At 37.1% G+C, this 13,401-nt stretch overlaps 2 protein-coding genes across 3 annotated transcripts; one reads left to right on the plus strand and one right to left on the minus strand.

Annotated features, from left to right (window-relative positions):
- Positions 1-7,009: 7,009 nt before the first annotated feature.
- Positions 7,010-9,671, minus strand: LOC121242852. Of its 2 annotated transcripts, XM_041140839.1 has the most exons (5): positions 9,254-9,671; positions 8,905-8,998; positions 8,181-8,218; positions 7,941-8,076; positions 7,010-7,562 (listed from the first exon to the last, which is right to left on the minus strand). In XM_041140839.1, exons 1-5 carry the CDS (start codon positions 9,596-9,598, stop codon positions 7,147-7,149), a joined length of 1,029 nt encoding a protein of 342 aa, XP_040996773.1. In that variant the 5' UTR covers positions 9,599-9,671; the 3' UTR covers positions 7,010-7,146. The 2 variants fall into 2 exon arrangements, with proteins under 2 accessions (XP_040996773.1, XP_040996774.1); XM_041140840.1 differs by lacking the exons at positions 8,181-8,218; positions 8,905-8,998.
- A 1,112-nt stretch (positions 9,672-10,783) lies between these two features.
- On the plus strand, positions 10,784-12,795 carry LOC121242853 (homologous-pairing protein 2 homolog). Its single transcript, XM_041140842.1, has 6 exons — positions 10,784-10,934; positions 11,045-11,070; positions 11,496-11,763; positions 11,972-12,042; positions 12,148-12,336; positions 12,414-12,795. Exons 1-6 carry the CDS (start codon positions 10,904-10,906, stop codon positions 12,510-12,512), a joined length of 684 nt encoding a protein of 227 aa, XP_040996776.1. The 5' UTR covers positions 10,784-10,903; the 3' UTR covers positions 12,513-12,795.
- Positions 12,796-13,401: the final 606 nt, after the last annotated feature.

Here is a 13,401-nt window from a genome sequence, read left to right on the forward strand (position 1 = left end):
TCAGTGTCTACATCATTGTTTAAAGACGTGTGACACAAGTTACAAAATTCATTACAGAAATGCTAAAGCGACAAATAGAACTCCCGACAATGATTTCTCTTTCCTAATTTAGTAATTAAAAAAATATTTTTTTAATGATGTAATTAATTTTTTTTTCCTCAAGAATATATACAAAGACGTGTGACACAAGTTACACGCACCCACTTGTGTAGTTTGTGGTTGTGGGGAATACCTTGTCTTTACATCATTGTGCAGCCCAATCCAAATAAGTTCAGTGGGAGCGTCAAATTTGAGAAAGAAGATATCGAGGACACCATGGCTTTATCCGACCGATCCTAATGGTTAAAGAAGTTTCTTCTTTTTAGCGGGAAGGAAACGCCACCTTGCTGTACATTTTAACGAGTACTGAACTGCATGCAGATTACTTCAGTTATCTGAATCTAACCCTGCAGATTACTTGCAAGAGTTCTTCACTTCAGTTATACTTCTCTTCGGTAAAAGTTTATGATAGACACTGACCCGAGTGTACTTGTATGCAGGTTTACATCAAAATGTTATATTCCTTGTGGCAACTGGCAATTCAACCCATGCAGTGCCTACAGTAGTACTGCTCTCTTATGTTCTTTGTCTGATATCCTTGTAGATGCTCAGCTTCAGACCCTTCAAAACCTCAAATTGTATGTAAGTAGAAGAGTCGTGCTACACCTATCGAAATTGAAATGTTCCGATAATGCTAAATGCATTTTTTTTCATACATTCTTTTTATATACTTAAAAATTTTTTAAAAAATTCATAACATCATTAAAAGATATTTACTTAATCACTAAGTTAAAAAAAAAAAAATCTCAATAGAAATGCTGGGGACCCCAAGCATTTGGCGCTGTTTCAGCAAAAAGTCACAGTTTCAACAGCCCCAGAAGCACTTCGAGCTTAAACACCCTCTGAAACCGAGAGAGTTCATCAACCTCCACAACCTCAGAACCTAATACGTCCCAAGAAATTGAGCTCCAATTCTCCTCCCTTCAAAGAAGATTCTGAAACCGAGAGAGTTCATCAACCTCCACAACCTCAGAACCTAATACGTCCGAAGAAATTGAGCTCCAATTCTCCTCCCTTCAAAGAAGATTCTAAAACCGAGAGAGTTCATCAACCTCCACAACCTCATAACCTAATACGTCCCAAGAAATTGAGCTCCAATTCTCCTCCCTTCAAAGAAGATCGTGTATTCATGTTTGCGCAAAAGTAGGTCATGTGCTGTTTATGTGTAAAATGTCGTGGGTTCTTGAACTCAAAAGGCTGAGGAGGTGTTGAAGCCTGTGGCAAACACAGCAGCTGGTATTGCTGTAAAGAATTTGTAACTTGTGTGGGGGCAAACGTGTTAGGGACCTCGGTCAAGTCCCTAAACACTATGTTCTCCTCGCCAAAGGTGACCTTGTGATGACCGAATCCTTGTTCTTCTCTTGCTTGGTTCTCGAGCAATTGTGGTCAAGATGACCACTTGGGTACGGTGAGGTTAGGTGTTTAGGCTAAGATGAGTGTATTGAGTGGTGGTAAGGGTCAAGGAGTTGTGTAGGGTTCAATGAATGTGGCCGCACGGCACTAGAGTGAACTAGGGTTGGCGCCACTTGGAAGATGGAATTTTAGGATTTGGAAGTGGTATGATGGACGGCTAGGGTTTAGGTTAAGTGTATGGAAGATAGGAATGTATGTGGTTGGCTAGGGTTGGCCGACAATGCTAGGGAGAGATTTTAGGAAGTTGTTCCTAAAATCTAAGGATTCAATTTGGAAAGAGTTGGCCGAGTATTGGAGAATTGATTCAGTCAACTAGATTTCCTAAATTATAGGAACCTAGTTTGGTAAGTGGAATGTTCGGCTAAGGCAATTCAAATTAGGCAAGAGGTTGCCGAAATTTGAATTCAAATTCTAATGGAAGTAGGGTTCGGTTAGGGCAACAAGATAAAGCCAACAATTTATGGAAAGTTGACTAACACAAGGGTTGGTCGACTTTGATGAAAGGGATGGATTGGAAGAGCAACTTATGAAGAACACCAAGAACAAAATGAAGAACACTCAAGAACACAAGCAATACTTATGAACTTGAATGAATAAAAACATAAACAATGATAATTCAAGACTTGATTCACGAATTGCACAAGTAATGAATAAACCTCATATATTGATAAAATCAACTTGGATTCACGAATTGCACCAAGTTGCAAATAACCAGATAAATGAATCACACTTATTCAAAGAATTGCAAAGTGTGATTCTCTCTTTGGGATTCACAGATTTCACCCAAAAAGCCCAAGTGCAATGGCACCAGTTTGTGATCTCTCAAACAATAGTCCTCCCTCTAGGAGTTTTGCCAAAAGATTCTAAAGCAAATGAAAGATGTCATATTTATAAACAATACAAAGTGGAAACCCCCAATAGGTCCCTTGAAAATAAATAATTAAATCAAATTAATTAAATTAAATAAATAACAAGATAGTGGTCATGGACCAAGGCTAGCCGTGGCATGCATGGCTCATGATGGCTAGGTTGCAGCATGGTGGTCTTCGGCTGGTCCATGGTCATGTGGTGCGGCATGGCTTGCTGATGGTAAGCCAAGGGGTGCACGGCATGGCCTAGGTTGGTGGTCTAGGTGCTGAGTCAGCAGGGCATAGGCTGGGGCCATGCGCTGGATGGCATGCTTGGTGGGTATGCCACTGGCCTGCTCTGCACGGCACGGGCTGGAGCCATGCGCTGGTTGGCATGCCGTGAGGCATGCCACTAACCTCGCTGGGATGCTGCATGGCTAGGCAGGTGCACGCGCGCGCGCATTGGGTGGACTGGCAGTGTGGTGCAAGGCCTTGCGCCACATGGGTGCGCGCAAGGGCCGCGCAGCCCATCACCAAGCGCATGGGCCTGCGCACAATAACTTGTGGGCGCGAGTGGCGCGCTGCGGTCTGTATTGCCGTGCGCATGTGCGCACAGTCAAGAGCTGCGCGCCTGGCCGCATGCATGAGCGTGCGGCTCATGCCTGCGCGTCTTGCTGCGCGCAGGGGCGTGCGCGTTGCCGTGGGCATGGGCACGCGACGCATCGCTGCGTGCGCAAACTGGTCTTGACTAACCTCGCTAGCCCTCATGCTAGGCGCCCCGTGTGGGCTAGGGCGCGGGCCAAGGCATGCATGCATGCTGGGCGCCCCGCGCACCTCACCTCACGAGCCAAGGCATAGTTGTGAACTAGCCAAGGTGTTTATTCCCACCATGACTAAGGCATGTGCGGCCTCTCTAGAGGCAACTCGACATGGGAGTCTAACAAAACGTCAATAGAATAAATATAAATGACATTTTGAAACAAATTCAAACATGAATATTTGCACTCAACTTTAACCACCAAAAATAATTATAAACATTCCTAGATTTTGATTTGAAACTTATATAGACAAAATAAACAAATTGAAACATGAACATTTGCAATAAAGTCTTATGTTTAGGATACCTAAACTTTCATGTATTTTTATTTCTTTTAAAAGTGTAACATTCTTACACGTTAGTGACACTCATTTCTTTTTCTTTGCCGAAATATATAATTTCTTTTTAATTTCTTAAATCACAAATTAGCAAAATAAATTTGTCTAAATTCTAACACGTTCTTATTTTATTATTTTGATGAAATGAAAATCCTCACAAAGGAGGCATTCAATCCAATTTGACATGGTAATAATACTTCTAGAATAAATAATTCTGAATGAATTTGGGATATATTACAAAAATAAAAAGACTTTACCATTTTCATTCCTAGGTTCAAAGTTTGAAATGTAATACCTAATTCTATCTCCTTAAACATTGTAACTTCCTAACCTTTATCACTATTCTCAATAAAAATTAATTTTAGACTTAAAACAAATAAATTAGGGTCTAAGACTCTTACAGTAAATCTAACGTGCTCATCTTACTCCAGAACTAGAGTCATTATGTATAGGAAGCCTTGTAATGATACTTGTATACTTACTGCAAGAGGAAAAAAATATTTTTATCACGTTAGTGCTTTAAATTGGACACTCATAACCAATAACTGAATTTAAATCATTATGGATGAACTAACAGTGTTATCGAGATCACTCATTTGAAAGTGAACTCCAAAATACAAAATGTTCTCTCCAATTTTAAATCATATGGATGAACTAGCTTTATCACCAGATTTCTTCTTTAGGAGTAAGCTCTAACATATAAATTATTCCCTTCATTTAAATTTTGTGAATGAACTAGTTGTATCGCCAAAATTTTTCTTTGGGAGTAAATTCTGACATACAAATTGTTCCATCCAACATTAACTTCAGTGGATCAGCTGGTAGTTCATCAAAATCTTATCTTTTGGAGTGAAACCTTGCACACATATTGTTCTCTCCACATCACTAACAATACCATGGGTTAAATTATTTAAAAATAAGGTTTGTACCTTGGGGCAAACACCATCTTTTAGATTTTTTGTGCCAATTATTATGATTATTTTTTATTATTACTCATGATATCACAGAGTTAATCACTTGTAATCCAAAATCAAGTAAGGTTTTGTATCATTTTGCAACCAACTCATTTCCTGATTATGGTACAAGTTATTCATTCCATTTAAAATGAGTAATTATATATATGGCCAACCATATAATAAAATTTATAAGAAACAATAATTAAGGATTTTATATCTAATAACCATAATTCAAGTCCAAATAACTCATACATTTATAGGCCTATCATATAATAAAATTCATAAGAAATAATAATTAAGAATTTTATAACTAATAGACACAATTCAAATCTAAATAATTCATATATTTATTAAACAATAAATGACATGCTTTGAGAGAGAAAATGAATCTTTTTTATTTCTTTTTTAAAAAAATTTATATTACAGTATTAAAATTAATATTAAAAAATTTGGTTGGATCCGATCGATCAACCTTCTACACGACCCAATTCAATGCCCAGGTCGGTACACTGGTCGGGTCACGATGAATCATGTCTCTTCTCTTTGAGTAGTGCTATAAGTACTACGTATGTATAATTTTATGCACAATGTTACACATACTTAGTGGCAACCTCATTTTATCAATGTTTTCTTTTTTAATTTAAATTTCAAATTTTAGAATTTTCATCATTTTCAATAACTAATATGTCAATATGTATGTTTATATAAATAAAATATTAAGTATATATAATATTTTCCTTTCTTTTTTTTTTTTTTCTTTTCGGTTTTTCATCTTCGGCCTGGGCAAAAAATTCAGACCCAGTGTGCTTGGCCCACGAGCTTATGTCCCGTATTTTTTTTTTTTCTTTATTGTTCGTATGGGCCGAGCTTACAAGCCCAGTGTGCTTACTTGCATAAAACTTATTTTTGTGACTGGGCTGGGCCAAACCTACGGCCCACTGTCCTAGCCTATAGTCTAATTGGCGAAACCCAACCTGCATTTTCTCTTTCACCCTTGCGCTGCCGCCGCACGAGCTGAGATCTTCCGCCTCCATTCCGATACAATTGTGGTCGTCGCCAAAGAGGAGATGCAAATTAGGCATCCCCGACTTCCTCCTGCCGCCGAAGTCCAACTCCCCTTTTCTTTATTTTTATTTTTTTATTTTTATTCGTCACTTCACCACGGCTACTAGGCTTAACAACCCTTTGTGCCGCCGCTGCAGGGGCTTTAAGGGAGGTACATCGTCGCCCGTTCTGGGCTTCTCATCCCACCGATTGCGCCACCCCTTCTAGGTTATTGACAAGGGCACTCTGACCAACCTTACGCCACCCTCTGCCAACCCACGACGGCTCTTCCTCACACTTTCCTCCCTTATAACGAAACTTCAAAACAATTTCAACATCACAACGAAGTTTTGGGTAAAACGGAAATACAGTTAAGGAAAACGACATCCATATTATATTTTGTTGAGACAGTATAATATCTACAACTTGATGCTCTAATATCAAATATTAAATATTTTAACATGAAACAATAAATATTAACATCTTTGATTTTCTATGATCCATAACATTGACACAATAATAATAATTAGAAGCGTACCTCTCTCTAATTTCACTATAACTCATTAATTAAATAATATAATTTAAACCAATATAAATCCATAGAAATATGAGTGTAAGAGACATTAAAGGCTCGTTTGGATAATAAAATGAGATTAGATAGTTTTAGATGAGTTGAATTAAAATATCATTATAATATTATTTTTTAATATTATTATTATTTTGAAATTTGAAAAACATGAATTGTTTATTATATTTTATGTGACAATTTGATAAAATTGTAACGATGAGATGAGATGAGATGGATTGAGAGTATTTCTATATCCGGGGCCTAAGTTTTAATAAAGAGAAGTGATGAAACACCCACTCATCTACAACTATAAATCACCACTTCTTAATATAATAATATTTATTTAAAAATTAATCATATAGAGTTAAAGCAAAACTAAAGAGAAATTTGAAAAAAAAAAAATATTATTTTATTAAATGGTTGTATATAAATTGTAGATAACTTGGTGTCTTATCATTTCTCTTGAATAAAACTCTTGCAGCCAAGGCTGCTGTTGAAGTTTACATGGCTAGATGAGAACATTGGTCTTGCTCTTGATCTAGTACCTGAACATGGCCGTGAAAGGATGCCGATCGGAGCTCAAGGGCCCAAGGCCACTTCAGAGAGAAAACCAATGATACACCACAAGAAAATGCTCATACATCTTAACCAGGCTACCGATGTGACCAATTTGGCACCAAGGTCGGGCTCTCACCTGAACACTTTAGGGAATAAATACATAGCTTTTCGAGGTGAGCAAGTTGGATTTTAAAAAAAAGTACAATTGAAATTCGGATTATGCTTTTGGAAATTCTGCCTAAGTGTAGTAGTAATGCATTAAGGCTTACCGCCTAAGTGTAGTAGTAATGCATTAAGGCTTACCAAACTTTGTTCTAATCATTTATGCAAATATGCACCTTTGGCATGGAATCGAATAGTGAATGGAATTAGACCGATAAAATCTCATTCTATTACAGAAGTAGTGTCACTTTTCTACTCTTCACATGCCAAATGCAATTAAAATTCGGTTAATACCTGTATGTATTACTCACTGATACTCATGCTGACTTCATACTAAGTGTAGCTAATATTCGTCATCAATATTCAAACATAGAAGGTAAGCGATTAGGCCAACCACAGGGACAAATCTAAGATAGTTTACTAGATCAACCTTGCTCTCCTGAACGTTTTGAAGGTTGTCACCTATCAACCAAGGTTGGAAAATCAGGTAAAAACATATATCCCATATGAAGGCATAAGCCAGTCGCTCTGATCCTAGATAACTGGCCAAGAATTCCCATCTGTCCCCTATGCTCCCAAAATTACTGTCCATTCGACCAAATACCGCCCACAAAGCAGATATCAGACACACAGACCCGCCAATTAGTCCGACAATAGGAGCACCATTTGTCATCACAGAGCCCAGCTGTGAGCGCTTGCTTGGAGTATAGTCTGCACTAGCCTCATTCATCCGGATAGCCATGTAAGGTATTAAAAATGCTGCAATCAAAAGAACAATGGTGATACATTGTTTAGTTGTAAACTTAATTCAGTTCCACTAGCTTTGTTTTTTCAAAACTAGTAAGGATGCACAAGAGGGGAAAATAGGAAGAAACAAAATGAAAACTAACGCATATAAAAAGTGAAGCAAAGACTTCTCTAGGGTGCACTTCCAAACTTAACCGCAGGGGGAACATCATCCAGTAAAATCAACCGTCCAAAAGAGCTCGTACGAACCCTAACAAATATGATTACCCCACTCGGCCTGGGCGCCACTAGTTCAAATTTAATCAGGTAAATTGTGCTTGTATTTACATGGTCAAACCAATCTAACTACCCATTATGCATGACTGCATGAGAGTTTGTAGAAGTGCATACTGTTTGTAAGGAACATCTGAAGACCCCATAGAACGTCGAGAGACCCCTTGTATCTGTCCCTTTTACGATCCGTGAATAGCAATGGAGCAAACATGAATGTCCACCCAATAACAAAATTGAATAATCCTTCTGAAACCTGATGAAAGACAAACGGTCCAACATCATATGAACATTTGGATCAATAAGCATGGTGGAACATGATGAGTGCCAGCCAAATTTACATTGTATTCTGATTCTTACCGGGTGAAGAACCGGGGCATCAATTATGTGAATGCCAACTACTCTGCCAATAAGTTTATTTCAGAGATTATCGGATCAAACACTAAAATAACATATTGCTCCACAAACCAGATAACAAAATAAACAACCACTAGAATTGCAGAACATACCATTACTAGAAGCAAATGATTTCAGCATCATATCCAGATAAAAGAAATATTCTGAGAAAATATATATGTTGTCGTCCAATAAACTACCAAAACAGTCACCAAATCTGGAGATCCCATAAGAACCGGAGCCATGTATAAGTGAAATTCTTTTAAATATTATGAGAGCTTGAATTCACCTCAACTGACAATTAAAAAAAGTTAACATTTGTTGGCATCCCAAATGATTAAATAATCAAGATAGACGGATTCAGAGCATTCGTTAAAGGGGTAAAAAGAACGAATTGAACGCTAGAATGACTTGTTGAGAAGAAGAATATCTTGCTTAAAAAAACAACGAGGGATATTGCTGTTTATTTCAAAATAATGAATATCATCTGCACGATGGTAATGAATTTTCTAGCATAAGAAAACAAAAACTGAATCTAACATTAGAATGAGAAATCATTATCGATAATTGCTAGGTCAATAGAATTCACTATAGAAGCATCAGGAATCCATCAGAATAGAGAGGAACGCCCATAAATTGAGATGATTAACATCACAATATGGGTATAACCAACAATTGCTATACATACCAGAATTCACAAGAGGCAAGATCAAGAAGAAATTGAGAGAAAGACCCAGAAGAGAGTTTATTGTGTCTGAACTGATGGCCCACACGGGATCTCCCTGAGATAATACAAGCAAAACTTGATTTAAATTTAAAGTATGGCTTATCAATCTTGGTATGGTAACATAGGAGTGAATGAAATGTTATGGTTGACAGTATTTTCCTGTCAGATAAATCCCATGGATAATATCAACGAAAGCCACAAACTTTCCATTGAACTTGAAACTCCAACAATTTCAAATTACATAAAGCAATAGGTAATGTTTGGCAAGCAATTGGATACAGAAAGTGGCTAGAAAGGGAAAGCGGCTTACCGGGGCGTAAGGAAGCAAGAAGAGCCACAAAATGTAAACTCCCTCGGCCACCCACAGAATTATTTGCAGCAAACGCCGTGTGTTATCATCGCCCTCGTCTGCGGACGAAGATACTACAGTAGCAGGCTTGCGTCGAGCAGCGCGGCACACTGGTTTCCTTATACGACTGGAGATGATGAGATGTGGTGTTGGTGGTGGAGGAGGCAGCGTTGTAGTTGCCCACGTACTAGCTTTCGAGGATCCTATTGAGGCTGTTGGTTTGGGCAATTGGCGTTGAGAAAGTGCAGGTTTTGAGGTGAAGAATGAGTAGCTGCTGCAGAGCAAAGAATGGGACGTCGTCACCATATTTCCGTGAGCGGGAGGGAGACAATGTGCGTGGTTCAGCTCCCTTCACCCAAAAAATCTTGGATATACACACTCCAGTCGTATTTATAGGCTTATAGCAATTCTCCCTCTATTCTTCCTTCCTTTTTCTTAATGTTTCATAAGGTTCATCAGGAAAGGTTAATTGCATGTGATTTTTCTAGGCAGAGTAGTCAATTTGTTAGTTAATATTGACCGAATTAACTAGGATTTAAATAGAGAAATGCAACAGTCACAACAGATCTTATAAAAATAAATTTATAAATAAATATAATTTTATACGATACGTTATATTTATTTTAAAATAAAAATAATTTTACAACATAACGTATCAAATCAAACTATTTTAATTTGTGAGCATATTTTTATAAAATCTTTTGATGGTTAAAAAATTTTTTCTTTATAATAGTCTATTATGATTTTGTGTTTACAAATTATTTAAATTAAAAATAAATTAAATGAGTTCGGATTTGATTTGATCAATCATTTTGAATAATTTATCGAGTGATGTTATTTATTTACTGACTCCATTACCCATTATTAATAAATGACTAAATAAAATAGAAAAATCATTGGTAAATGCTGAAAAACTTATTTCCACATAATTTAAAAGATTAGATGTCAGGAATTTGAAATTTTATAGACATCTTACTAAAAATTAACTCATGTCTATTATTTATGTCTACTGAGTCTCGTTTGAATAATAAAAATATTTCATCTCATTTTATCTTATCATGATAATTTTTTTAAATTTTTATACAAAATATAATAAATAATTTAATTTTTTTAAATTGCAAAACAATAATAATATTAAAAATAATATTTTATTCAGCTCATCTTATCATTTTATCTCATTTTATTTCATTTTATCTTATTTTATCTCAATTTATTATCTAAACGGTACTGTACTCAGTTTGGATTCACAAATCATCTCAACTCATCTCAATTTATCTCATCACTATTTATTACTATTCATCAATTTTAACTTATAAATCTCATTAATATTTACAACTTATCTCATTACTATTTACAATTCATTTCAACTCATTTTCGAATCTAAAAGTGGGATTAAACTATTTCTTTGAGTCGAAGGTGGAAAATAAAAACAGAAAGTATAGGCTAGTAAACGGTGTCGTTCAGCTTGAAAACGCATTCTGCGAGCTTCGTCTTCCCCAAACGTCACTGCATCGGCATATATATATATATTTGGGGAAAGTAAAATACATAGGAAAAAAAAAAAAGGTTTCAGAAGCTTTCCCGCGCAATCTTCTTAACAGTTTCGGACCAATGGCTCCCAAGTCCGATAGCAGCGCCGAAGGTACATGATACATCCCTCAATTCCATCTTCCATCGCTTGAGCTTCCAATTTCTTTGCTGAATCTCGGTTTGTTTTCTTAATTTATTTTTCATTTGTTCTTATTTTTGCAGGAATCGTTCTCAACTTCGTGAATGAGGTAACAAGGCATTTTTTTCACCGGTCTCTGAGAAAACGTCTGCGTTTAGGTTTCATGGCTTGCTGCCCTTCTCTGGTTAAACCTCTAATTTTATAATGTGCCGAAACTTCGTGTTATCTAAAGTTTCTTCGAGGAAAGAAATGAAATCCTCACATTCCCAAGTTTCCCTTTTCTTTTCTTACGAATTTCGCTGTGGCTAAATGAGGCGCTGAGGCTTCATTTTGAGTCTTACGTTTTCCATTCTTTCGCCGCCGAGGAAAGTTGAATCTGTAATCACATTTATCGTACTCACTTTTAATCATTTACCAAATTTTCTCCTCAGAAAATAGATTTCTTCTTTTTCGATGGAGGTGCATTGAATCGATATTCACAGTTTCTTCTGTATCTTAAATTCTGGGCCCTTTTTTTTCCCCTTTCTTGTACAGCAAAACAGGCCATTAAATTCACAAAATGTGGCCGATTATTTGCAAAAGTTCAACCTCAAGAAGGCGGCAGTTCAAAAGGCATTGGATACTCTGGCTGATACTGGACGGATCTCGTTCAAGGAGTACGGTAAGCAGAAGATTTACATCGCCCGGCAAGACCAATTTGACATCCCGAACAACGAAGAGCTTAATAGGATGAAGGAGGAAAATGCCAGCCTTCAGCAACAGCTCCAGGAGCAAAGGAAAGCAATCGGCGAGGTCGAGGGAGGTACATCCTGCACTCCTTTTACTTGTTTTGCAGAAGTTGGTCCTCGGTGTTGATAGTCTTTGTTATTCCAAACATACCAGCTCTAGAATTAAGATTTTGATTTCTTAATATGAATTCCCATGAACTTCAATGCGGGGAAAAACCAGATTCAACCTGGGAAAGTCTGTGAATTTATGTAATTTGACAATTGAAATACACTGTGTTGCAGAGATTAGAACTTTGCAATCAAATTTGACACTTGAACAGATATGGGACAGAGAAGCCAAACTGAGAAAGGAGGTAATTCACTAGGATGTCTTTTGACTCTTTTCTATATTGAACCGGGTAAGATATATCTCCAAATAAGCATTGGAACATCCTTGGGACATTTTAATTCTGATTCAGGTCAAGGAAATGGAGGACAAACTAGAAAAATTGCGTGGAGGAGTTACCCTGGTGAGGCCTGAAGACCGTAAGGTAATCGAGAACATGTACTCAGAAAAACTCAGTCAGTGGAGAAGGCGTAAAAGGATGTTCAAAGATGTATGGGATGCTATTACCGAGAACTCACCCAAGGATCTCAAGGAGTTCAAGGTAATTTAAGTGGGTTTTATGTCTTCCAAGCATACAGATTTGGGATCGCTGTTGTTGCTAAGTGTACATCTTTTCAGGAGGAGCTTGGAATTGAATATGATGAAGATGTTGGTGTGAATTTGCAGTCGAATAGCGACCTGCTGCAACATGGTAAGAAGCGTCCTAGAGGCCAGTGATTTGGTGAAGTGTTTCCTCTTCGCACAAGTCTTTTCAAGTGTATAAGATGATATTTTCCTAGAGGTGAACCTGTTGCAAAAGGAAAATACATGTAAATTCTGCATGCTTTTAAGATCTATATTTTTCATAGGCATTACATGCTCAATGTTTCTTTTACAATGACACATGATATGACAGTTTATGTAGTAGAGGAGCTCAGACATTACTCACAATGTTAAGCATAAGGCCCCATGTACTTCAATTATGAAAAATTATCAATATATGAGCAATTCCTTTGTTTTACTCTGAGATGACTAATTCGGCCTAACACTTTGCTAGAACTGACAACCTCAACATGAATTGTAATGTTCCTCGGCTAAGCAAACAACTGTATGGCTGAGCACTGATATATAACCATGAACGGATTTGAGCACTTATATCTGTAGTACTGTTCTTTCTTTCAGCTTTCATTAGAACTGTTAATATCATACGATCGAAAGGGATAAATTCTGGTTCTCGGAGTTCATTTCACAGCACGGCACATGACATAAAAAGTTCCCTGTTGACATGGGATGGAAATACAAGTTGAAATATGGCAGCCAGCCTTGTAGCCTAGAGAGGTAGTGTCATTCGCAATATTATTGCGTGAATGTATCTTGGTAAATTATGTGATTGCTTCTAATACTGCCAGAAGGGTTTTAAATTATTAGTGCAGATGGCTTCCTCTTTTGGATCTTGTACGTACAACCATGAATGTTGAAACACTGATGTTGTGACAGATTTTCAATTCCTAGCTTTTTGTCCACGTATAAGACAATGAAAAGTGCTACAGACCAGCCACTATAGTGTGTGCACACATTGCACACTACGTGGCTGCTTCTAGTTTTTTTTTTTTTCCTCACTCTCTCT

The sequence above is a fragment of the Juglans microcarpa x Juglans regia genome, chromosome 8D (genome assembly GCF_004785595.1).
Source record: "Juglans microcarpa x Juglans regia isolate MS1-56 chromosome 8D, Jm3101_v1.0, whole genome shotgun sequence".
NCBI classification, from domain to species: domain Eukaryota; kingdom Viridiplantae; phylum Streptophyta; class Magnoliopsida; order Fagales; family Juglandaceae; genus Juglans; species Juglans microcarpa x Juglans regia.